The following is a 25,192-nucleotide window of genomic DNA, read 5'->3' on the forward strand; positions in this document are numbered from 1 at the left end:
CTCAGTTATAGGTCTGGCGCTCTTTGATGTCCGGACCCTCGCTCTTGGAGGTCGGGAGGTCCGGGATGAGGGAGTCCAGACACCCAGCAGGGGGGTGGAGCCGGCACCCGGGGAGGCCGGGGGTGATCGGCACCTGGCGGGAGAGAGCCATCGACACTTCTTACTCCCATTGACCTGCCAAGTGGTCCGTTCACCTCCTGGGTGGATGGTGGTGCCGGGATGTCGGGGCCCGGCCAGGCCCGGGGTTGGGGCCGAGCTGAGGCCACGCGGCCTCGTGGCGCAGTGTCCAAGATGGCGGTTGGCCCGGGCAAGGGTGCTGACGGTGGCCCAGGCCAGGGACACAGGGGATACCGGGGGTAGACGTCCCATGGGGGACGGGTTGCGGGTTGCTTCTGCGGGTAGCACCTGGAGGGCCGGTACCAGGGCCCTGCCATGCGGGGAGGGAGCGAGCCCTTCATGGGGCCTGTCCAACACCTTGGTTATCCCACATCCATACCAGATGTCACACATTGGGGCTGGCAACCCTGTGGTCTTCGCCCAAGGAGAATTGCTCCCTCACTTAAAAACAAAACCCGCAGCTTATTATCAAAGAACACAACCTATTCCTACTCCTTCAGAGTATCAATACTTGCTCCCTGACTTACAGGTTCCTGGACGTTAAATTGCAATACAAGTTGGAACCAGAGCTTGACAACATCCAACCTCTCCTTGCTAAGAAATTGTTCTTGCAATTTAGACATGGGGTGCTTCCCCTTAGAGCATTTACAAACAATTGGAAGGAAAGCATCAAGATGGCCTGCCCAGGGTGTAGGTCAACTGAAGAGTCAGATCTTCATGTCCTTCTCATCTGTCCGGCTTATAGAAGGCCAAGGTCCAAATGGGTGTTCCAGTTGTGTAAAAACCTGGGAATCAGAGATTATACTGAGGCCTACAGGCAATTAAAATACGAGACCCACCCATTATTTGTCTTTGCATTTTCTAGATTCTTACTTGCGATGTGGCACACGCGTAGATCCATCATCAAGACCCAGAGCTCTGTAATCAGCTAAGAGTGCCTCTTAAATGTGCTTGCTGCTATTTTAAAATTTTATTTTTTCCCATGAGTGAATCTGTAATTCCCACCTATTCTTTTTTAGCTTTTTAAATTGTCTTTATTGGACTTTTAACTCTATTTATTGCAACGCTCTTATATAATTTTAACATGTGTATATTTGTCCTGTTTTTTGTAGTAGAATTCTTGTCCTTTTCCATTGTGATGTCCTTGCCTCCAGTCGGGATTACACTCAGTACGAGTGATTACTGCAGGTCTTGCAGACAGCGCATGCTCGCTGATGCTCGACTTAAAAACAAGTAGCATTTAAAGTTTTTTGTATAGCACACACAGCGCTTAGTCACTCAGGACCTGCTTTCCTAAAAAACAAAACTCCTGGAACATCCCTAATAAGCCACTTCAATCAAGCACACCCAGAAAAGTGCCAGTGGGGCTAATTCACAAAAACCTCATGGGGTGGCAGGAGTGTCTCTTATGTTACTTCTCGTCTCTGGAGCCAGATGCCTTGTCACCGGGGACATCAGCCCAATTTCCTTGACTTTAGAAAATGGTTTAAAACCTCTCCCTTTTAGGTTAGAAACTAGGTGGAGAGTGGCGACAGCTATCTCTCCTTCTAGAAAAGGCAGCGCCAAGATGCCCACGGACAAACCTCGCACTTTACAAACTTTACTTCAAACCAAATCATATAGATATGGCTTAATTAGTTTCAGAACAACAATGTAAATGTCCACGGACACCGGCCCTTTTGCCTCTTTTTGGAACGGGAAGAAACATACATGCTCAACAGAAGGCTCCCCACCCACCTATTGGGGTACTTGAATAGTCTGGTGTCCCTCATTCCACTACATCGCAGAGAGACTCCCCAGTGCGCATATGATAGCATGCACAATTTTACTCTTGCTATGGCCAGCACAGTAAAAGCAATCACATGCCAGTGTCAGCAGGGGCAAGACCTAATTTGCATAGGGCACACCCCCAGTAAAGTTCAACACACAGCACCCATGTTGATTCTCCGCTCTTCATTCACGTGTGTGCATAATCATCGGGTCAGTATGGTTATGCAGCCTCCACCTGGAGGTTCTTACCCATGGTTAGATCAAGTGATGTGGATAGTGCTCAAATTCGTTAAAATACCCGGACAGCCAGATGCTTCGCTTTATTGGGTCTGGATTCGGGTAGCCTGTCAAAGGGTATTGAATATCGTGCGTTCCGCGAATGTATTAGGGATTCTAACGCACTCAAAGTTAGTGATTAAAAATGGCCGCCATGTTTCAGCCCAAATTGCCTAGATAGGTCTTGTGGGCTTTCTTCAGGACCGGGAGTGAAAAGTGAAAAAGTGGATGTTTATAACAAATAATTGCCTTATTATAAACAGTGTTAGAAAAGGAAAAATTCAACCTGTTTCTTTGCAATACGGGAGGTCACAGTGTACCTCAAGTGTGAAATTGTCACACTTCCTCGGGTTATGGCAGGAGGTGAGGGTGCCTTACTGTGGCTCTGAACCTCGTGCGCTGCTTGTGCTGACACTTCGCCCGCTAACCCGGAAATATAGAAAATGGTTTAAAACCTCTCCCTTTTAGGTTAGACACTAGGTGGAGAGTGGAGACAGCTCTCTCTCCTTCTAGAAAAGGCAGCGCCAAGATGCCCACGGACAAACCTCGCAGTTTCAGAACAACAATGTAAATGTCCAAGGACACCGGCCCTTTTGCCTCTTTTTGGAACAAGAGGAAACATACATGCTCAACAGAAGGCTCCCCACCCACCTATTGGGGTACTAGAATAGTCTGGTGTCCCTCATTTCACTACATCTCAGAGAGACTCCCCAGTGCGCGTATGATAGCATGCACAATTTTACTCTTGCTATGGCCAGCACAGTAACAGCAATCACATGCCAGTGTCAGCAGGGGCAAGACCTAATTTGCATAGGGCACACCCCCAATAAAGTTCAACACACACCACCCAGTGTAGCTGAGTAGAGGTCTGTACCCGTTTCTATAATGGGTGCAATTCTTGACCATGAAGCAAGTGGTTACTTATCAGAGTCAGCATCAGAGATTCTAGTTTTCAAATGTATTTTTATAGGTTTAAAAAAAGCTGAACACACAGCAGAGCACTTCCCAAGAAGGTTTGTATTGTAGCTCGTGTTGTAGGTAGATGTGGTGTGTGGAATCTGGTCAACAACAGATTACAGAAGCTATGTTTAAAGATGTGGAAATCAACCTCTGCTGTTGTCTACGATATTAGAAATTACATGTAGGAATAATATAAGTGTCTAGAAGCTTTATTTAGTTACAATGAAATTAAAACAGCACGACGAACCCTTGATGGCATTTTTTTGCTTACCAGTCCTTTTGACTTCGCGACCTATATGTTCTGACTCCTCAAAGTGCGTGATTTGCTCAATAGCAAAGTTAGCCATAATTCTAAGCACCGCCTCCATCCAGACCTACTTAATAGATGAACTGACACATCTCGGTGCCTCAGGTCACATACCTGTTCACGTGGTTGAGGTTGGTTGCCTGGCTAGGCTCCCTGGTCGAAGTGCTGATGGACCTCTGCATGGAAGATGACTTGGATTCCACATCAACCAGCACCCCTTGAAACTTTTCCCAAGTCCGTGGAACCCCAAAGAAGACAGTGGGTCGCACCTCCTTCAGTGTGTCAAACAGGGAATCCTGGGACTGGAGAGAGGACAGAGTGAGTTGTCTGCAGCATCCAAAAATGTTTCCCTTTATTGAATACTCTCGCTTTCGTAGGCTTATGATATGAATTATCCCTTAGAATTATAGCTAAAGTTGCTCTTATCTAGCACTTGTTTTTTGGACCAGGAGAAAAGAGCTGGCATTGTGAGACCAGGTTTACAGACCAATCAAAGCGTAATCTAAGAAATGATGTATTCAAAAATAAAAATCCATTTTAAACCACAAAAGCCGCACATAGACCCAAAAGGACAACGTTATAAAACTCCCACATGCAACAATGTCCTATCAGGTATCATTAGAGATCATACTTCATGATTTATACAATACCAGTATTTAAGGTATTGTACGGCGCCACGTCAAATAAACAGGAGAGGATACGACCAAATTAATCACTTTTACTCAAAGGATTATCTTTATCCTACGTATTTAACTGCTGAATGCATATTCATTAAAACAAGATTGCACGGGAAAGACGCGGAATTGCTCAATAAAATGCAGACAGCCATCTTTAAATCCACCTTCCAAATTCAACGGGGAGCTTCACCAGCGCAGATGAGATTGGAATTTGGAATAATAAATGAAATAGTGGGAAGAAAGTACGCAAATATAAAGTACTGGTATAGCTTGAAACAGAACATAGCAACCTCAGATCTGCATCAAGCATTGTGGGAAGAGATAAAAAATGATGTTAAATCCCCACACAACCAGTACCTTGAAAAGGCCATAACTGAGACTGGAACAAGAAATCTCTGGGATCTGAATTTGCCTTATCCAGTGTTTAAACAAGCCATAAACAAGTCAACAAAATTCCATTCTCTTCTACTCGACAAAGCCACGTTCAGCACAAGAAAACACGCTTGGATGGTCATATCAAACTATAAAACTCTCACTGCAGCCCCATATCAAACAATTAAATTCCCGGCTTGCAAAAAACAAAAGTTAATGGGGCTCCGTCTGGGAAACTTTCCATCAACTATGGACCAACCAACTTGGCCACACGACGGACCCAAAACCTGTAGATTATGTGGGAGCAGCAAGGAGGACTTTACTCATCTAATTTGTATCTGACCGAATTTAGCCCAAGCACGAGCAGTCTTCTTAAAAAGGGCAATGAACGAACGAGGCATAAGAACGTGTAGATCCGCGATTATGTCAACTTTGAATCCAACAGACACCCGTTTGAACTGTTTACTATTAAAGTTCCTCATTGCTCACGCTCAAGCGTTAAAACATAACAAGGCACCCGGACCACATAATGACAACAAAACTGCGGTAGCGCAATGAGAGGGCTCTTTTGAACTGAATAAATATCAGAACTCTTGGAACTATAAACAACATGGATTGCTTAATTGTTTTTTAACAACAAATTTTAGCACTAGACTTAGAATGAATTAATAGAGAATTTATCCATATAAAATGAATTTTAAATGAGTAGTTGATTTTATAAAATTGTATTGTTATGGTTTTAATTAACTGAAACAATAAAAACTTTCATTTCATTTCATTAAAACAAGTGAAATGAGTGCTCAGTGTAGTTTGAACACACAGTTTGTGCAAAGGCACAAAAAAGAGGGTGTCACAATAAAATCAAGAGAATGGAGAAAAGAACCCAGTAACCTGTGTGGATTCTGTAGTAATGAAGAAATTAAAGTCCCAGATTACACAAACAGATTTCCTCACTGTCAGAAATGGGGTTGCCAATTCTACAGGGGGTAGCATGGAGCAGAGCGGGCAGGCCAAACTTCAGAGGACATGTGTGAAGCATTCACGCAGTACAAACAGACGACACGCCAGGCACACCACAAAAGAGACGAGACACTGCTTCTGGTTGGAAAAAGATTAAGTTGTGTATTGTCTCCAACCTGCAAAGGTAAACACAATAATAGCAGTAATCACAAAAAAGGCGCTAACTGGCGCCAGGGCAATGAATGCCAGGGGGGATTATTTACATGGGAAATGGGAAAAGAATAAAAGGTAAGTAAGTCCAGCTGAAATAAAAAGAATGTTATCAAATACATGAAACACAGGGTCAATATTGCAGGGCAAACACAGGCATTAATCCTTGGCAGCAGGCATTAAGCTTAACATAACCCATTAGGTATGACGACCCAGCATACCTTGCATCAGCATCCCCTGCAAAAAGAACCTCACGCACCTAGCATCAACACCTGGCATAGGGCAGAGCAGGCCTAAATTATGGGGCAGGAAACACATCTACCAGGGGGCATGAAACCTTTAGCAGGATATTCAGCATACAATAAACATTAGGCGCAAGAGCGCATCATGCCTGAACAGGTAACATGAAAACACTAGGCCCGGGACCTGCATGGCTTGTAATCCCCTCTCCCCCTTCCTTTAGCTGGGGGAGGGGCCCTCACAAAATCAACCAGAGTTAACAGGGCCCAGCTACAGTTCTCCCGGGGAGGGGCGGCTGTGAAAAGCAACAGCGCTATTCAGGATTGGGTACCAGGGCCACAGGTGAGCCAGTAGCGCTTCAAAGGGGCACAGCGCTTCCACAATAAACAGTTCTCCGGGGCCCCACAGCGCTTCAAGGCGGCACATCACTTTGGGGGCTCAGTCCTCCGGATACAGCGCTTAGAGTACACAGAAGCGCTCACAGCGCTTGGGCCAGCAGCAGTTCCCATGGCAATACAGCACTTAACACACAGCTTCAAGATTGTGGCGCTTATGGGGCAGACAGCTTCTCAAGCCCCAGCGCTTGGAGGCTCAATGCTTCTTGCAGTCCCAGGCAGTATAGCGCTTGACAGGGGCACAACAGGCAGCAAAACTCCCGGCCCGCAGCTCCTTGAGGGCACAATCTTCCTCACACAGTGCTTCTGCAGCACAGCGCTTCCAAGAGACACACAGCGCTTTACGATTGTGGCGCTTAGGGGGGCAGCCAACTTCTCAAGCCCCAGCGCCTAGCAGGTACAGCGCTCCCAGATTATAGCGCTTAGCAGGCAATCAGCAGGGCAGTCCTGGTCACAGCGCTCTAGGGACACAAGCAGTCTCCTGCAGGCCAGCGCTTTCAAGGACACAGCAGGCTGCAACAGTCCTGGGCAAGGTTAGCGCTTTGCAGGCACACAGCGCATCTTCTAGGCACAGCGATTTAGCACACAGCGCTTCCACTAGGCACAACACTTCCAGACGCACAGCGAAAAGGGGGCGGACAGTCCCAGCAGAAAGCCCCAAGGTAACTCTTCTCACCTCCTGGGGGGTCCAAGGTCCTCCTTCCCTTCCAGGCGCTTCTGGGTGCAGTGTTTGCGTGGCACAAGGTCCCGGCAGCTTCAGGGACCTAGGAGGGCCCTCCTTCTTCAGGGGCCCGGGGACAGAGCAGTAGGCACTACTGGGCCATGTCAGCAGGTAATGGGGGCATCATCAAAACAGGGTGGTAGGCTTTCACCATCCCCACTGCAGCGTGGCGCTCCTCCTACACAGCAGCCTGAACTCCTGAAGTAGGGCTTTACAAGCCCTGGGGACAGTAGGGGGGTTCTGGATGGGTGCAGGGTCCAGCACACAGGCCCAAGTGGCGGTATCCCCTGGCAGCAGGTCCCCTCACATTCATGTCCCAGCTCTGTCTCTGCTCATTACATCTCTACTGCTCTCCCTATACCAGAAAGCTTCTAGAAGGTCCCTCCAAATGCTGGGATTGCTGGGTACCAGACAACTAGACCGCTAACCCACCTCAGACAGGCGAACTAGTTCTAACTGGCTCAGGGGGAGGAGTAGAGCACCCTGGGTGCCAGGCTTTCCCTCCAAATGCAGGGGTGGCTGGGTACCTAACAACTAGACTGCTAACCTCCTGCAGTCAGGTGGCACAACGCACACCCATGGCAGCCATTTTAAAAACACAACATTTCACCAGGGTACATTTTACAATGGGGGAAATTGACAAGTGCTCACACCATTGCATGACATTACATATTAACAAGGTGTCTCACACCACACATGGCCTATACAGGTTTATTACCATGGGGGAGACATTTCAAATTAGGGGGGCAAAAAGCGAAAAAGTTTGGGGAAAAAGGGCCAAGTTGTGGAAAAGTAAATTTTGCCATGTTCTGTGTCCCTACGCCTCATCCATCATATGTTATGTATGCATGACCAATATGCATATGTTATTCCCCATTTCTGATTAAAGACGCAATTACAGTTGTGTCCACCCCTAGTATGCTATTTTCCAGTCCTCGTGAATACTACGAATATCAGGCCTATGTAAGTAATGTTGCCACGTTTCTCAGTGTACACGTTATTCAATTATAAAGTCCCCGTTTCTAGGCCTCAAAAGGGCCCGGACCACAGATTCAGCTCCTGTCTCCTGAAAGCCTCGCTGAGGAGCGATACAGCCCCCACCTGTATCCTCGACCCTTCACTTACTTCCTGCCTCGCAGTGCCCGGTGCACCCCGGCTCTGCCTCTGAGTCTGCCAAAAGTATGTTATAGTTCCTGCTATCAGTTCAGTCCTCCTCTTCTGCATTCCTAAGCTACTGAACTGCATCAATAGTTTCCGTCAGTGTCTAGCCTTCTCGGCTCCACGTTAGAGAAATACTGTATTTAATGGTCATTTAATATTCTTCACGTACTACATGTAGAATAATGCATGGTCCAGTCTTAGAACCAGGTTAGCTTTTCCCCTCATGACTTCTAGTTTATATCAACATGTTCCCTAAACATTAGATACCAGATAGGATTAGGTACATGTCGCTCCGACCCTCCAGACTCTAGTCTCGGCTCCTAGCACAGAGTTCGTACCCCCAACTTCTCCTAGTAACACGTCATTGCCAGTTTTCGCGCACCATTAGGTTAGAGGTCCCGGCTCCTTAGGCAGCCCCCTCCTATGTTTCCGCCCATTCATGACATATTCTGTTACGTTTGCATCACATGTCTATGTAAACTCCCAGTTACACCCACTTTTGCTGTTATCTCTCGCGACTGTTACACGTCACGCCTTCTATTCCACCCACTGTTACGCCTACTGCAATGTAATGCTATGTGTTTGCGCTATGTATATATATATCAATGTTATGTTATTGAATGTTAGCGCGCTCATCCCAGACCAAGCCCCAGCAGCTGCTGGGCATCTTTTTTCCCCTACTGGGTCCCAGTTGTCCTGCTGGGCCCTGTCGTTCTGCTCATCCTATGCAGGTTGTCCTGATCCTGTCCTTATGCTGTAATAAACCTGCAAAACTCCTACTACCTCGAATCTTGACTCTTATTTATTGAGCTATCTGTTATTTATTCATTCATGCACTCAAAAATAGGGTATTATTTATTTATTTACCACATAATGGCGCCCGAATAGGGACTTGCCCGTTCCCCACGCGTCGGTGAAGCCACGCCGACCCCCTGACCCCCTGCAGTCGTGACGGAACTCTTCTGGCCAAGTGCAGATATTTCTGCTTTAAGTATCCCTCAGGCCCACGGAGGAGACGGAGGAGGCGGTCCAGCATCCGAACGAGACGGTGGAGGAACGCGGCGAGTCCCGACCAGAGCCCAAGCCGAGAGTCCAAGGTCCGAGGTATCCGGAGGTCCACCCGTAACTGAAGTCCGAAGTCCGAAGTTCGTCGTCGTAGTCCAGTCCCGTCCGAGGCTTTCCGTTCCGTGCTGCCCGGTGAGTACCATTGCTGGGGTAGTGTCTAGACAGGGTCAGTCTAAATTGACTCTGGTCCGTGGGTTGGTGGTACCCAAGCCCGCAAACGAAGTGTCCACCTAGGTGGATACGGGTCTTGATGTGTTCCTTTAGGGGACCGGTATGTTCCGTACTGTTACAGCAGTGCATCCAGTAACTCTAGTCTGTTCCGTTCTCGAGAATTCTGTTCTGTTTCTGTTTTCAGTATTTTTCAGGTAGTATTCTGTTCGAACTGTTATTTATGATGTTGTTTAATGTATTTTCAATGTCGTGGTATGCCTGAATTGTTTTCCCAATTGTTATTGTTTTTCGTGTATTGTATTGTGTTCCGATTTAAGTTTAGAATGCCGCTCTTTTCAAAGTTACGTCAGTTAAAAACTAGAAAGGGTCTGCTGGAAGCAGCAGTTCCTGTTCCGCCAAGGGACAGTCCAGGTCACTTTATGTATCAGAAACATGGCATAAGCGCCATATTGTATTTAGATTTATGGGTAGAGTATACCAAACAGTTAGAAGAAAAGTATAGATGGCCCGTATCGGGTACATGGGATGCCGAATGTATCATGCGAGTAGAAGAAGCATTATGGAAAAAGAAAGCCAGACAGTCACAGAAAGATGCCATCGAGTTATGGCGTAAGGAAGCGCATAGAAGAACGGAAAAGGAAGTCAGAAAGTCAGAGTTAAGTAGAGAATCCCAAGAACGAGCCCAAGAAAGAGAATTAATCGAGATAGGTGAACAAGTCAAAGCCGAACAGTCAGACAGACAGAGGCATGCCCTTATTAAGGGTATGTATCCTCTTCTTGCCGAAGGTGTGCCAAAAGCGACCCCGGAGGCATCCAGTAATTTCCCGCCACCATTAGTTCCGACCAAGCTACGTCACAAACCGACCGCAGCTGATATTTTCATTTCGTCCTATTTGGATGACACCGTCCCAGAATATGCAAATCCAGTTCGCGCTCCACCTGTCCCTGTAAATCAGGCACTTCCCGCTCTTCCAGGCACCGGAGTACCTGTTACGGTACCCCCGGGTCAGCCCGCCATACAAGTTCAGCCCACGTTACAATTACCGACCCTGCAAGCACGAAGAATGTCAGTTGACGATTCTAGTCTAGGGGCCGCAGGAGGAGGTCCTCCTCAAACCCCGCCGCCACACAAGCGTTTATCAGCACTCGAATTACATGCTCAAGCATCACAGCGTACTCCCAAGAGTAATAAGTCTGTCGCAGAAATCAGGCAAGCCCTTAACGAATGTAGTTATGATCCAGTTCCAGGCGAAAATACTATGGTTTTATATTCCTTGCGTGTAAGAAGAGTGACCGAGTATCTAGTCACCTTACCGAATATGAAAGAAGATCTAGACAGAATATATCGTTTCATCCGTACAGGGGATGATCCAGAAAGTATTGGCGAGATTATGTCCCAAAGGAAAGCCGAGATTCAGCTCATGATATTAAAGTTCCTGATCAATTGTCTAATAAGAGAACAAGATTACCCGACTAAAGATCCCGCCGACATGAGAATCCTAACAAGGTGGAGTGATAATATAGCCGAGGGTAAGCACAAGACCATTAGTGCCATGGAAAGTATGTACAAGAAAATTCGTAAAGAAATAATAAAGTTACACGAACAGCGTAAAGCAGCACAAGTAAGCGAGAAAGAAAGTGCCTCTGATCCTGAAGAGGAAGACGAGAATCCCGTCAGAATAGCGTATGTAGGAAAATCCAGATTTCCAGATCGCCATTTACGTCCAGAACCTAAGTCTATTTTTCATCATCCAGCACGAGAGCCTCGCTCTCTCGAACAAGTATTTCAAGCTACCGATCACATTCTGAAATCACGAGTCGGTTATAGCGAATTAAGTACTATGCACGAACAAGAACTAGCCCGATCAGCAGTCCGATGGATTACTGATTCTACCACTTTTCCAGACGAAATAGTGGCACAAATGTTTCTGAAACTGCCCCCAGCCGAGCAACGACTGGTGGGTATGTATATGATCCAGCACCTCATTACCCTGTATGAGGGTCAACATTCTGATCCAGGTCCGTTACATGATATCCTGAACGAGTTACTCCAGTATAGATGGAGAGGTCTAGGTACCGATTTAATTAGTGTCATTCTAGAACAGCGCCACAAGTATAGAACGTTCCTGAACCCGCATTTTGTTCATGTCTCACCCCCAGAAAGTAAACCGTTTTACATAGACAGACAGAATCCGTTACGAGAAGTCCACCCAGTCCAAGGGGCGGGTGGCGACATGCAACGAGTGTTTGTATACACTCCGATATCAAAGATGGAACTCCTCGAGATGAAGAAATTAATTCCCTGTCATGACAAAGATCCAGCAGGGTTCCATCGAGAATTAAAAGACATGCTCCGTATGGGAGAATACACCTACCCAGATATCATTAAAATGTTAAAAGTTCTGCTACCCGCAGGGGTGTATGAAAAGCTAAAGGAAAAAGAATGGGAGGTGGGAGAGAAAAAGATCGATTGGACAGCTCTAGAAGCTGAAGACAAGGCACGAGTACCAGGGACCGGTCTTGGAGATAAATGTAAAGAATTACCAGAATTATTGATTCAAGTTTTACCCAGATTATTGACAACTAGGAAAGAAGACTGGGATGCAATCTCAGCCTGCAAACAGAAACAAGAAGAAGATATTAGTGATTTTTATTCCAGATTCGAGAAATGTTTCAGTATTAACAGTGGTCTCAAGACAAGTAGTGAGTCATACCCTCATCTTTTCGTTACCAAATTGGTCGAGAATTCAAGTCCACAGATTAAAAACCGAGTTTTGAAAGTCGAAAGCACCTGGCAAGCAAATAGTCCGTCCCAGATGCTCCAGATGCTCCAGTACCACCAGAATAGAATCAGAGAAGAGCAAGAACACGAGAGAAAACGTATGAAAGACACGAAAATGAAAGTGCTAGTTGCACAATCTATTCCCCAAGACAGTCAGAAGAGGGGTCCGAATCAAGCCAGTCATCCTGCAGCTCCCGTTAAAGGGAACTGCAATTATTGTAAACAGCCAGGTCATTTTATAAACGAGTGTGCAGTTCTGAAGCACAACATAGCTACTGGTAAGACTAAAGAAAGACCACGTCCGCCTAGACAAGAACAAGTTTCACAGGCTCCTCAGTCACAGAATGCACCACAGACAGTTACAGTACCGCAGCCTATTGCTGCAACACAGCACGTTACATCGCAGATGTACCAGTATGCACAGTCTGAGTATCCAGAGTACCAGTCATATACATGAAACAGCCTAGAGAGGGAGGTAGGCTTGCCTCTCATCGAGATACCTGTAGACCAAGAAGGTCCCTATGTTCATAGTCAAGTATTAGGGAAAGACAGAAAATTTCTGATCGATACAGGGGCAAGTAGGACCACAATTAGTCACGCCGAAGTTCCAGGGGCTCCGCTCTCAGGCTCAAGAAATGTTTCCCTTGGATTTTCAGGAAAACCCATAGTTAATGAAATATCTCAGCCAGTTACTCTAGAGGTAGGTCCATTGTCCCGTACTACTGATCTGTTACTTACTAAGTCATGTCCAGAAAATCTATTGGGTATTAAGACATTGAAAGAATTAGGTGCAATTATTTGTTGTTCCCCAGAGGGAATACGTCTGTTCCTACGTGACTTTAAGGGTCACTATGTATTACGAGATTTTGATTCAAGATTGTCTAATGTTCCGCAGCAGTTATGGGCGCAAGGTCCAACTGATGTAGGTTACATGCAAATCACACCCTATCGTGTGACTCTCAAACCAGGTGTAGTGTTACCCCGAATCAGACAGTACAGATTGCCACCTGAGGCTGTAGCAGCCTTATCCAAAATTATTGACGAGCTCATGGCTCAAGGGGTAGTTGTAGAAACTGACTCCAATGTATGCAATTCTCCGATCATTCCAGTCATGAAACGTACTGATCCGAATGCACCCCCAGTATATCGATTAGTGATTGATTTACGAGAGCTTAACAAATGTATTATTCCTCAGTACCCAGTTGTTCCAGACATTTCTTCTCTGTTAACTGCCATTGATTCCGAAGCCATGTTTTTCACTGTTATTGACCTCAAGAATGCATTTTTTAGTGTTCCAATTCATCCAGACAGCCAGTTTCTTTTCGGATTTTGTTTAAATGGAAGGAGCTATATGTTTACACGCGCTCCTCAAGGTTTTACAGAAAGCCCTAGTATTTACAGTCAAGCACTCAAGAGACAACTAGACAACATTCACATGCCAACTGACACTGCCCTGCTCCAGTATGTCGATGATCTACTGATCACAGCCCGTTCTGAACGTGCTTGCGAGCGAGCATCACTTACAGTTCTGTATTTTCTAGCCGAGATGGGGCACAAGGTGTCACCTTCGAAGCTTCAATTCTGTGTCCAGCAAGTGGTATACTTAGGACACTTGCTGTCCAAGAGGGGTAGGCAGTTGACACCCGACCGTATCCAGTTAATAGCGAGTCTTCCCCAGCCCAGAACCCAGAAGGAGGTACGTGCTTTTATCGGCCTTACTTCTTATTGTAGACAATGGATTCCCCAGTATGCATTTCTAGCCAAGCCATTGATACAGTTAACGACACAGGAGGCAGCCGTATCGACTGTCCTCCCTTGGACATCTGAACATACACTTAGTTTCAACGAGTTAAAGAAAGCCCTATGTCAAGCTCCAGTTCTAGCTACACCGAACTACAGTAAGCCTTTTACACTTTTCGTTACAGAACGCGAAGGTACAGCATTATCTGTTCTCACACAAGATCAAGCAGGTCAATACAAGCCCTGTGCTTATTTTTCGAGCACATTAGATCCAGTCGCCCAGGCGTTGCCTGCGTGCCTCAAGTCAGTTGCAGCCACAGCACTAGCTATCAGACAAAGTGATTCCATAGTTTTAGGTCATTCCCTGACAGTACAAGTTCCACATTCAGTAGAAGTTCTTTTAAACCGAACACAGACTCAGCACTTGACAATTGCACGTTTAACAGGTTATGAATTGACACTGTTCCAGCCACACATAGAAATTAGACGCTGCAACGTCCTGAATCCTGCTACACTGTTACCATCAGTCAATTCAAATCCAGACCCACATGATTGTGTGGAAGTAGTTAACATTACGACAAAGCCCAGACAAGACCTGACAGACATTCCGTTACTAGATCCTGACCTGACACTTTATGTGGATGGTTCATGTATGAGAACTAGTACAGGAGAACTAGTCGCCGCGTATGCAGTGACTACTGACACTGAAGTTATTGAAACACACCGTATTGATACTCTGTCCGCTCAAGCAGCAGAGCTAGTTGCTCTGACACAAGCCTGTATACATGCCAAGAACCTGAAGGTTAATGTTTACACAGATTCACGTTACGCATTCGGAGTTGTACACGACTTCGGAGTGCTCTGGCAGGAGAGAGGTTTTATGACTTCTCATGGAACCAAGATTCAGCATGGTCTCCTTATTCAAGCCCTGTTAGATGCCATACATTTACCGACATCTATTGCTATCATGAAGTGCAAAGCACATACGAAAGTCACAGACATTATTTCCCAAGGTAATGATCTAGCAGACCGCACAGCCAAGCTTACAGCACAGACTCCAGACATTCCAGTTAATCGGACACATACTCCAGATCTGATTACATGCATGACAGTTAAGGACCCTACACAAGATGTCATAGATATCCAGTTACATGCTACTCCCGATGAAATCAAGAAATGGTCTGTACAAGGAGGGGTCCAGACAGATCAAGGATGGTTAACGAAGGGTAGAGCCACATGGTTTCTCCCCGATTCTATGGTTCAAGTCATTATCAATACCGCACATAGTCCAGCACATTTAGGAGAAAAAGCTATGTTAGACAGTATCCAGAACATTTGGTTCAACAAGCATTTACGAGCTGCAGCCAAGCAGAAAGTCCGTACCTGTATGATATGTTGTCAGTTTAATCCAGGTAAAAGTGTCCCGGTGGAACAAGGTGGTTTCCAGCCCCCTGACCACCCTTTTGAGGTCCTCCAGATGGATTATATTCAGATGGAGCGATGTCGAGGTTTCAAGTATGTCCTTGTAGTAGTATGCGCTTTGTCCAGGTGGACAGAAGCATATCCAGTCCCAGATTACACAGCCGCGACCACTGCCAAACAGTTGGTTCGTGAATTTTTCCCTAGATACGGACTCCCTAGAGTCGTATATTCTGATAACGGTCAGCCATTCTCATCCGAACTCATGAGACACGTTTCCCTGTTGTTAGGGTACCAGTGGAAGTTCCATTGTGTACGCCATCCAGAAGCAGCTGGACTAGTAGAAAGACATAATCAGACTCTGAAAATCCGTATTGCAAAAATCTGTCAAGACAAGGGTGTGGACTGGTTAGTTGCTTTGCCAGTCGCTCTGTTTTACATGCGTATGGTCGCACATTCCAGATCAGGTCTGTCCCCGTATGAGGTCGTATTCGGCCGCCCCCCTAACATGTGGGGTACTCCTAGACCCCGAAGTATTACCGATGTTTCATGTAATATGCTGACAGATTACCTAGCTTCCTTGATGTCTGCCCTCAACTCATGTCGTTCACAGGTTGCCGCCGCATTTCCAGACAATACCGAGGTGGCACCGCACGAGATCGTTCCAGGGTCGTTGGTGATGATCCGCAACTTTGACAGATCAAGTCCGCTGGAACCACGTTGGAAAGAGCCACGTCAAGTCCTCTTGACCACCCGAACTGCCGTCAAGTTAGAAGGCAGGAAGGGGTGGGTCCACCTTTCTCATGTAAAACTTTTTAAAGGACCAAAGCCAGTCGTCAAAGACATTGCCAAGAACATTTTCCAGGATTCGAAGGATTGCCAGAACATTGTTTTAAAGGACTGTCCCGCACCAGACTTTGTTACAACCCCTCCCTTGTTAGAGAAAACTCCGCAACAGGAGTATAAGTTAAAGCTCAGGTCTAATAAGTCAGCCAGTTTGATTGTATAAGTCCTCCCCTAGGTGAAACGGTTAGACTGTTTCTGACATGTATAAAATAGACCCCCATAGTGAGAGAGTCAGTCGCAGTTCACTACAATGCATCGTTTTTCTGAGTTTCATATTATTTCTCAGCCTAATGATTTCCTGCACCAGCTACGCATTTTTTCCGTATTTACCAGTTCCTCATGTAAATATGTCTGCTAATGCTACAGTAGAGCACACGTTTAGTGATCTGCCTCCTCACGAATATGCATACCGCCTTGCCATGCGTAATAACACATTCATCCGTATGTTACATTATTCACACCAGACCAGCAATGCCACTAATTGTTGGGTGTGTGGTCGACTCCCCCCTTTCCAGACATCGAAGGGAGTTCTGCCACTCTTTCCTTATCCATTCTCACACAATGGTTCGTGTGGAGCATGGTCCACGCTAACGTCATCCTCAACAGATATGTCTTTTCTTAACAGTACATGTTTTCCAGACAAGCAAGGTTTTCCCCACAGAACAGGTTTAGATTTAGAAAATGAGGTATATAATTTAGGAAATTATTCGTCGAATTTCATGGTTCTGAATGTTCAGTCTGATACTACTCCAGACTTACCTGCTATTTCAGTACTACCAGTCAAAGGCGAATTATGTATCCGTAGTTATGGTTCTGTACATATAGGTCATAGTGAATGTGCTACTGTTGTCAAGTATGGTGACAGTGGGAAATCTATTTTCAAAGCTTCACGTCATTCTTATTTTGTTTGTGGTCAAACTGCATATGTCCGTCTGCCCCTCGATTGGGAGGGAACCTGTTACATTGCCTTCCTACTGCCACCTGTTTTTCTAGCCCCACCTGATTATCATAGGAATTCTTTCTTAGTACACACTAGACCTAGAAGGGAGTCCCCAATTGTCGATCAAACTGAAACTACTCTAGAACAATATACAGATTTCAATAAAGGTTTCTTTTTCTTTATAGGACCTGTCCAGAATAGTAAACTAATCCGTAGGTTAACAAGAACCCTTGAAGCTGTAGTAAATGAGACTGCCTCTGCTCTAGGTAACCTAACCGAAGAACAATCTGCTATGAGATTTGTCGTTTTGCAAAATCGTCTCGTCCTTGACGTCATACTGGCCGATAGGGGCGGGGCCTGTAGAATTCTCGGATCTAGTTGTTGCATTTTCATTCCAAATAACGCGCCGTCTGTTTATTCAGCTATAACCAGACTTCATAAAATTGCCCATCTGATACACCAAGATCCAGGCACCTGGACATGGTCCGGTTGGTTCTGGAATGTAATTTCCGCATGGGGATGGAAAGTCCTGTCCTTCCTAGGTATTACAGTAGCGATCATATTTAGCTGCTGCCTCTGTATACAATGTGGCCCTGCGATTTGCAGCATGTGTGCTACCTCTTGTATTCCTAGTCCCAAGCCCCGTTCTAAATCCCGTTCCAAGACAATTCAAGACGAGCAAATGGTACTGTATGAAATGATAGACGGTATCATGAATATTGATGTTTCCTGATGTAAACGTAGTGACAAGGAGGGAATGTGGAAAAGTAAATTTTGCCATGTTCTGTGTCCCTACGCCTCATCCATCATATGTTATGTATGCATGACCAATATGCATATGTTATTCCCCATTTCTGATTAAAGACGCAATTACAGTTGTGTCCACCCCTAGTATGCTATTTTCCAGTCCTCGTGAATACTACGAATATCAGGCCTATGTAAGTAATGTTGCCACGTTTCTCAGTGTACACGTTATTCAATTATAAAGTCCCCGTTTCTAGGCCTCAAAAGGGCCCGGACCACAGATTCAGCTCCTGTCTCCTGAAAGCCTCGCTGAGGAGCGATACAGCCCCCACCTGTATCCTCGACCCTTCACTTACTTCCTGCCTCGCAGTGCCCGGTGCACCCCGGCTCTGCCTCTGAGTCTGCCAAAAGTATGTTATAGTTCCTGCTATCAGTTCAGTCCTCCTCTTCTGCATTCCTAAGCTACTGAACTGCATCAATAGTTTCCGTCAGTGTCTAGCCTTCTCGGCTCCACGTTAGAGAAATACTGTATTTAATGGTCATTTAATATTCTTCACGTACTACATGTAGAATAATGCATGGTCCAGTCTTAGAACCAGGTTAGCTTTTCCCCTCATGACTTCTAGTTTATATCAACATGTTCCCTAAACATTAGATACCAGATAGGATTAGGTACATGTCGCTCCGACCCTCCAGACTCTAGTCTCGGCTCCTAGCACAGAGTTCGTACCCCCAACTTCTCCTAGTAACACGTCATTGCCAGTTTTCGCGCACCATTAGGTTAGAGGTCCCGGCTCCTTAGGCAGCCCCCTCCTATGTTTCCGCCCATTCATGACATATTCTGTTACGTTTGCATCACATGTCTATGTAAACTCCCAGTTACACCCACTTTTGCTGTTATCTCTCGCGACTGTTACACGTCACGCCTTCTATTCCACCCACTGTTACGCCTACTGCAATGTAATGCTATGTGTTTGCGCTATGTATATATATATCAATGTTATGTTATTGAATGTTAGCGCGCTCATCCCAGACCAAGCCCCAGCAGCTGCTGGGCATCTTTTTTCCCCTACTGGGTCCCAGTTGTCCTGCTGGGCCCTGTCGTTCTGCTCATCCTATGCAGGTTGTCCTGATCCTGTCCTTATGCTGTAATAAACCTGCAAAACTCCTACTACCTCGAATCTTGACTCTTATTTATTGAGCTATCTGTTATTTATTCATTCATGCACTCAAAAATAGGGTATTATTTATTTATTTACCACAAAGTCCAACACTCACATTGAAGTAATTAAAAGAAAGTCTCTCAGTCCAATGGTTGTCAAAGGCGTTTCGACCCGTATGTTATTGAAGGGTCAACTTCAGGACAAAGGCTAAATTAGATTGAGTACATTCAATCAGAGATGCTGCATAAAAGGGAGACTACAATTAGGTCCAATTATTCCATTAAGCAATCTATTCATTCATATCATCTTTATTCGATTTTGAAAACAAATCATAAAAGCACATTTAAAAAAAAGACTATTATATAACAATGTGCAGATATTAAAAGGATTAAAACTCATCATCACTAATCCATAATTCAATTCCACGAAAAAAAATCCCATAAATTCATTGAATACATAATTGATTTTTAGAGATCCTATATAAAACGAGTTATCCATCATTAAAAAGAAAGTCAAGAGATATATCTTTTTCTTAACCTTAAGGCCTGTATATTTAACATTTAAAACTGCTATGCAAATCACCGGTGAATCAAGGCGCTGTAAAAAATTAGACCATCCTTATATGATTTAGCAGAATTCCCTCTAAGCATGGGATGTAAGAAACCTGAGGGCAAATTAATATAAAATGCCTCATGGATTGGCAAGATAGCCCATCATAGTCACAGCTCGGCAATGAGGGAAACCAGGAACCCATAACTAAGAAGGTCCTTATGTAATAAATCGTATTTAGTCGCAGCCGTAAAAGAAAAATATATGCTCTGGGGCTTTAATCCACAAAAGGTAAGGTTCCAACCCATTGCTTGTAGCAATCAAAGTGTAATGCTGGACGGTTACCATTTTAATTGCTTTCTCCAGCCTTAAAGTATTTCTTAATTCAAAATATTGTGACTTAACCTGGGCTTTAAAAGAGGAGTTCATGTTGGCTCTATTTGCCTAAAAATTGATCAACCCAAGATCTTGTAGGGACTTCTTAACATAGTTGAGCCACGGGATAGCACATTATTCGTTTTGAGGCAGTCTTCCAACATATTCCTCGTAAACCTTAGCTCTAGCACAGACCATAGTTCACCCCACAATAGGATTGGTGACAATCTCAGCAAGTTCTCTAAAAACCCTAGGCCAACCTCATTGTGGGTTATGATATGTGATGTGGATTTCGTGAGACCTAAGAGTCTGGCCATAAACTTATTTTCAACTGATTGTAAGCCCATCCCAGAGGCAACACCCCCGCTCCATAAGCAGCCATAGACTGCCACTTACTTTGGTAAAGCATCCCTAGTTCCCTAGAAGGTCAGCTACCCAGTTTACTTGCAAACCTAGAAGTTGCATCACACAATGCTTCCAGTTGCTGACATCTTAGAGTCAGCAGTCTATTCCAACCCAAATTTGCAGAAAATAAAATGTCCAAATAGCTCAAAGTTGGGATCTTTATAACGGATATACCTCCCACCATACATTTCCTACTACAAGTGTTTTTAGGACCACTAGTCAATATATATGGTTTTCTTAAATTAACCTCAAGTTTCAGATCCATCATAAAAGTATAATAACCATCATGTTGAGTTTGCAAACCATTTGCGGTGCGAGATAACAGCAACGCATTTTCTGAGTAAAGCAAGACCGGGTCGGGTTGCTCACCAATTTTAGGTACGTTGGGGGTTAATGTCTTTAAAGATGCATCCAGTGCATTAATATAAAATAGAAGAGAAAATGTGGCCAATATGCAGCCTTGTCTGACTCCCCTTGTAACGTGAATTGGAGATTTCAGGTCGCCCCACAGGGTATATCGAAACCTCATTTTGGTATTTTGATGCAACCCTTTCAAAATAAATAATAAGGAGGGATCGACACCTGCTTGCTCCATAATATCCCATAAATTGTCTCTATCCACTAGGTCAAATGCTGAAGAGAGGTCCATCCAGGCCATATGCATGGCCCCTCCCTTGACCTAAACATATTTGCCCAGTATTAGAGACAGATTTAGGTCCTGTTCATCAGGCTCATACCCAGACGGAACCCATATTAGGCCTCTGAGAATAAGGCTCCATTTCCCACCTATCTCCCTAAAGTCACCCTTCCAAAAGTCCATCAATCAATCAATCAAAATCAATATATGGTTATTCAATTTTATGACTTCATATATTTAAGGGATCATATTCAAGACACCTGAAAAAGTACTGCACAAAGTACCTACAGAATAAAACAGAATAATTAATGTAAGTAAATACATGTGTTCAACAAGTGAGAATATGTGAATATGTGCGGTGACACAGATCCATTAACTCATGTGTAGGTCTTGAAGTGAATCTAATCAATCCTGTAAACTGTGGGTGAGAATGGTTAAAAAAGTGTACCAAACAGGAGTTGGTTTAATGTAGGAAAAATTGACTCATCGCATAAGTACTTACTAGTAAAAGGCCAGAGTCATCAATCCAAATGGTGCAGGCAGAGAGATTTAGGGCCACATTTATAAGGAAATGGTACATGGCAGTGCCGTAGGTCTTTTTGCTGCGCTGCCCTACTGAAAGGGCAGGAATGCACCCTACTTCTGTCCTTTTTCCCATCGCTAGTGCACAATTTACGGCTAGTGCCAACGTAGGCACTCTTGCAACATGGTGCAATTTTCCTTCTATTGCAGGCAGGATTGTTTTTTGTGCAGGAAGGGACACCTCCGGGCACAAACACAATCCACAGAGGCATTTTCCTCTTTCCATGTGTGCTGCAGAAGAGAGCACACATGGAAAGAGGAAAAAACAAGAAGAAATAGAAATAATTCTCCTTGGTATGCCTGCTCTGGGGAGGGGTAAGATTTTGGCACTGCCTCAGGTTTACATGATTTAGTAGATCTGGGGCAGCGCCAAACTCTACAGGTTTTGCGTGGGAAAACTCACCTCAGCGTCCATGGAATGCCTCCTTGATGCAAAGTAAGGCAAGGCAGCGGCGTGTGCTACTTCGTTTTACTCCATATCTATGAGGCCATGTAAACTGTGCAGAGTGGCTTTGTGTGGCTTCATAGATATGGTTGAGAGGTTTCAATCAGAACATTTGTAAAGCGCACTACTTACCCGTGAGGGTCTCAAGGCGCTGAAGAGGGGGGGATGCTGCTACTGCTCCAATAGCCAGGTCTTGAGGAGTCTTCTGAAGGTGAGGAGGTCATGGGTCTGCCGTAGGGGGATGGGGAGGGAGTTCCAGGTCTTGGCGGCGAGGTGGGAGAACGATCTGCTGCCAGAAGTTGCTCTTCGGATGTGGATGACTCTGGCGAGGGCAAGGTCGGCGGAGCGGAGCTAGCGGTTGGGGTGAAGAAGCTGAGTCGTCTGTTGAGGTATGCTGGTCCGGTGTTGTGGAGTGCTTTGTGTGCGTGGGTGAGGAGCTTGAAGGTGATCCTCTTGTTGACGGGAAGCCAGTGCAGGTATCTCAGGTGGGGTGTGATGTGGTTGTGGCAAGGGATGTCGAGGATCAGGCGTGCGGAGGCATTTTGAATGCGTTGGAGTCATTTCAGGAGTTTGCCGAGGCTCCTGCATAGAGGGCGTTTCGATAGTCCAACCTGCTGCTGACGAGGGCCTGGGTGACCGTTCTTATTGTTTCTGTGGTGATCCACCTGTAGATCTTGCGGAGGGTGTTGAAGCAGGAGGACGAGACAGCGTTGACCTGTTTTGTCATGGAGAGAGTAGAGTCCAGGATGAATCCTAGGTTGCGTGCGTGGTTGGTGGGTGCTGGAGCTGTTCCCAGTGCGGTCGGCCACCAGGAGTCATCCCAGGCCGAGGATGAGGACTTCCGTCTAGTCCTAGTTTAGCTTCAGTCGGCTGTTTTTCATCCACTCGGCGACGGCTTTCAATCTTTCATGGAGGTTGGTTTTGGCAGTGAGGGGGTCCTGTTGGGTTGGGTGTAGTCGGCGTAGGAGATGATGTTGAGGTCATGCAGTCGGGCGACATGGGCGAGCGGTGCCATGTAGATGTTGAACAATGTTGGGCTGAGGGATGAGCCCTGGGGTACGCCACAGATGATCTCGGTGGCTTTAGAGCGGAAAGGGGGGAGGCGGACGCTCTGGGTTCTGCCAGAGGAAGGAGGTGGTCCATTCCAGAGGCTTGTCTCGGACCCCAGCGTCGTGGAGGCGTGTGTGTAGGTTGCGGTGGCAGACTGTGCCGAAGGCGACTGACAGGTCCAGGAGAATGAGGGCAGCGGTTTCTCCGTTGTCCAGTAGGGCTCTGATGTCATCGGTGGCTGCAATGAGGACGGTTTCGGTGCTGTGGTTGCTGCAGAACCCGGACTGGGACGGGTCCAGGATTCTGTTCTACTTGAGGTAGTGGGTCAGTTGTCTGTTGATGGTCTTCTCGATGAGCTTCGCAGGGAACGGGAGCAGGGAGATGGGCCGTAATTTCTTGAGGTCCTTGGGGTCAGCCTTGGGTTTTTTGAGTAAGGCGTTGATCTCGGCGTGCTTCCAGCTCTCCGGGAAGGTCGCTGTCTCGAAGGAGATGTTGATGGTTTTCCGGCGATGGGGTGCGATGGTGGTGCAGGCTTTGTTAAAGATGTGGTGTGGGCATGGGTCTGACGGAGATCCGGAGTGGATAGTGTTCATGATTTTGATGGAGTTGTCATCGATTATGTTGGTCCAAGAGAGCAGGGGGTTAGTGCGGGTGGTGGACGTGGGGGTGGAGGTCTCAGTGGTTGTCGTGGCGGTAGGGACTTTGAAGCTGTCGTGGATGTCTGCGATCTTGCGATGGAAGAAGGTGGCAAGGGAGTCGCATAGGTCTTGCGAAGGTGGGATGTCGTTGGTGTTGGAGCTGGGGTTGGAGAGTTCCTTCATGATGTTGAAGAGCTCTTTGCTGTTGTGTGCATTGTTGTCTAGGCTGTCTTTGAAGGAGGCCCTTTTGGTGGATCTGATGAGGTGATGGTGTCTGTGGGTGGCGTTCTTGTGGGCTGTGTAGCTGTCAGGTGTCTGTTCACAGAGCCTTTTCTTCTCTAGTTTTTGGCAGGTTTACTTGGAGGTCTGGAGGTCTTCAGTGAACCAGCTGGCTTTCTTGTTGGTGTGTCTGTTGGAGTGGTTTCTTGATCGGGGCGACGGTGTTGGCGCCCTTGTCGATCCATTGTCTGAGGTTGCGGGCGGCGCTGTAGGGGTCGGTGGGGTCGGCGGGTGGGCTCCTGGTAAGGATGGTGGTTAGCTGGTCTTCGGTGACTTTGCTCCAGCAGCGGCGGGGATCTGTTGGGTGCGGTGATGCCTGGTGAGCCTCCTGAAGGTGAAGTGGATGCAGCGATGGTCGATCCAGTGGAGTTCGGTGGTGTGGCTGTAGGGGGTGCTTGCGGAGAAGATGGGATCAAGCGTGTGGACGGCGGAGTGGGTGGGTGTTGTGACGAGTTGTCGCAGTCCGAGGTTGGCGAGGTTGTCGATCATGGTGATGGAGTTGCGGTCGTTGTTGTTCTCGAGGTGGAAGTTCAGGTCCCTGAGAAGGATGTAGTCTGTGGAGGCGAGGGCGTGTGTACTGACGAGGTCGGTGATGGAGTAGCTGAACTGTGGTCGGGGTCTGGGGGGTCTGTAGATGAGGGTTCCTCTGAGGGTGGTGTTGGGATCGGTGTGGATCTGGAAGTGCAGGTTTACGGCGGTGCTGAGTGTGTCGTCAGTGTTGGTCGAGACTCTGAGAGTGTTCCTGTGGACGATGGTGATTCCTCCTCCTGCTCCGTTGGTGCGGTCCCTGCGGGTGACCTTGTAGCCGTCCGGATGGCTATGGCGATGTCGGGTGCCGAGGAGGGGTTCAGCCAGGTCTCCGTCAGGAAGGCGATGTCTGGGGACGTTTAGTCGAGTAGGTCCCAGATCTCGATGGCGTGTTTGCGGGCAGAACGGGTTTTGAGAAGAATGCATCTGAGGTGGTTGCGTTCTTTCACAGTGGGTGGCGTGGTGGACCGGATGCTGGTCCTTGGGTGCGCTTCGTTGCGGCCAGGAAGCAGGTGTTTGATTGTCCGGTGTTGAGTGCGTGGAGGGTGCTGGCGTAATAGCAGTGTCAGGCATCGTGGCGTTTGCGGGGACCATGGGTTCTGGCATTGGGCGCGGTCCAGCATGCGGCCGCCATATAAGGGGAGGTGGGAGGCGGCAGCCGGGCGGCG

General features: G+C 46.5%; 1 protein-coding gene across 1 annotated transcript in view; it reads right to left on the minus strand.

Moving 5' to 3' along the window:
- Positions 1–25,192, minus strand: part of LOC144820052 (long-chain-fatty-acid--CoA ligase ACSBG2-like) — a 452,754-nt gene that overhangs the window by 186,080 nt on the left and 241,482 nt on the right. Inside the window, exon 8 of the mRNA XM_078677706.1 lies at positions 3,545–3,732. Within this exon, the coding sequence (XP_078533832.1) occupies positions 3,545–3,732 (188 nt within the window). The remainder of the gene's footprint in view (positions 1–3,544; positions 3,733–25,192) is intronic.

The sequence above is a fragment of the Lissotriton helveticus genome, chromosome 2_1 (assembly GCF_964261635.1).
Source record: "Lissotriton helveticus chromosome 2_1, aLisHel1.1, whole genome shotgun sequence".
NCBI lineage: Eukaryota > Metazoa > Chordata > Amphibia > Caudata > Salamandridae > Lissotriton > Lissotriton helveticus.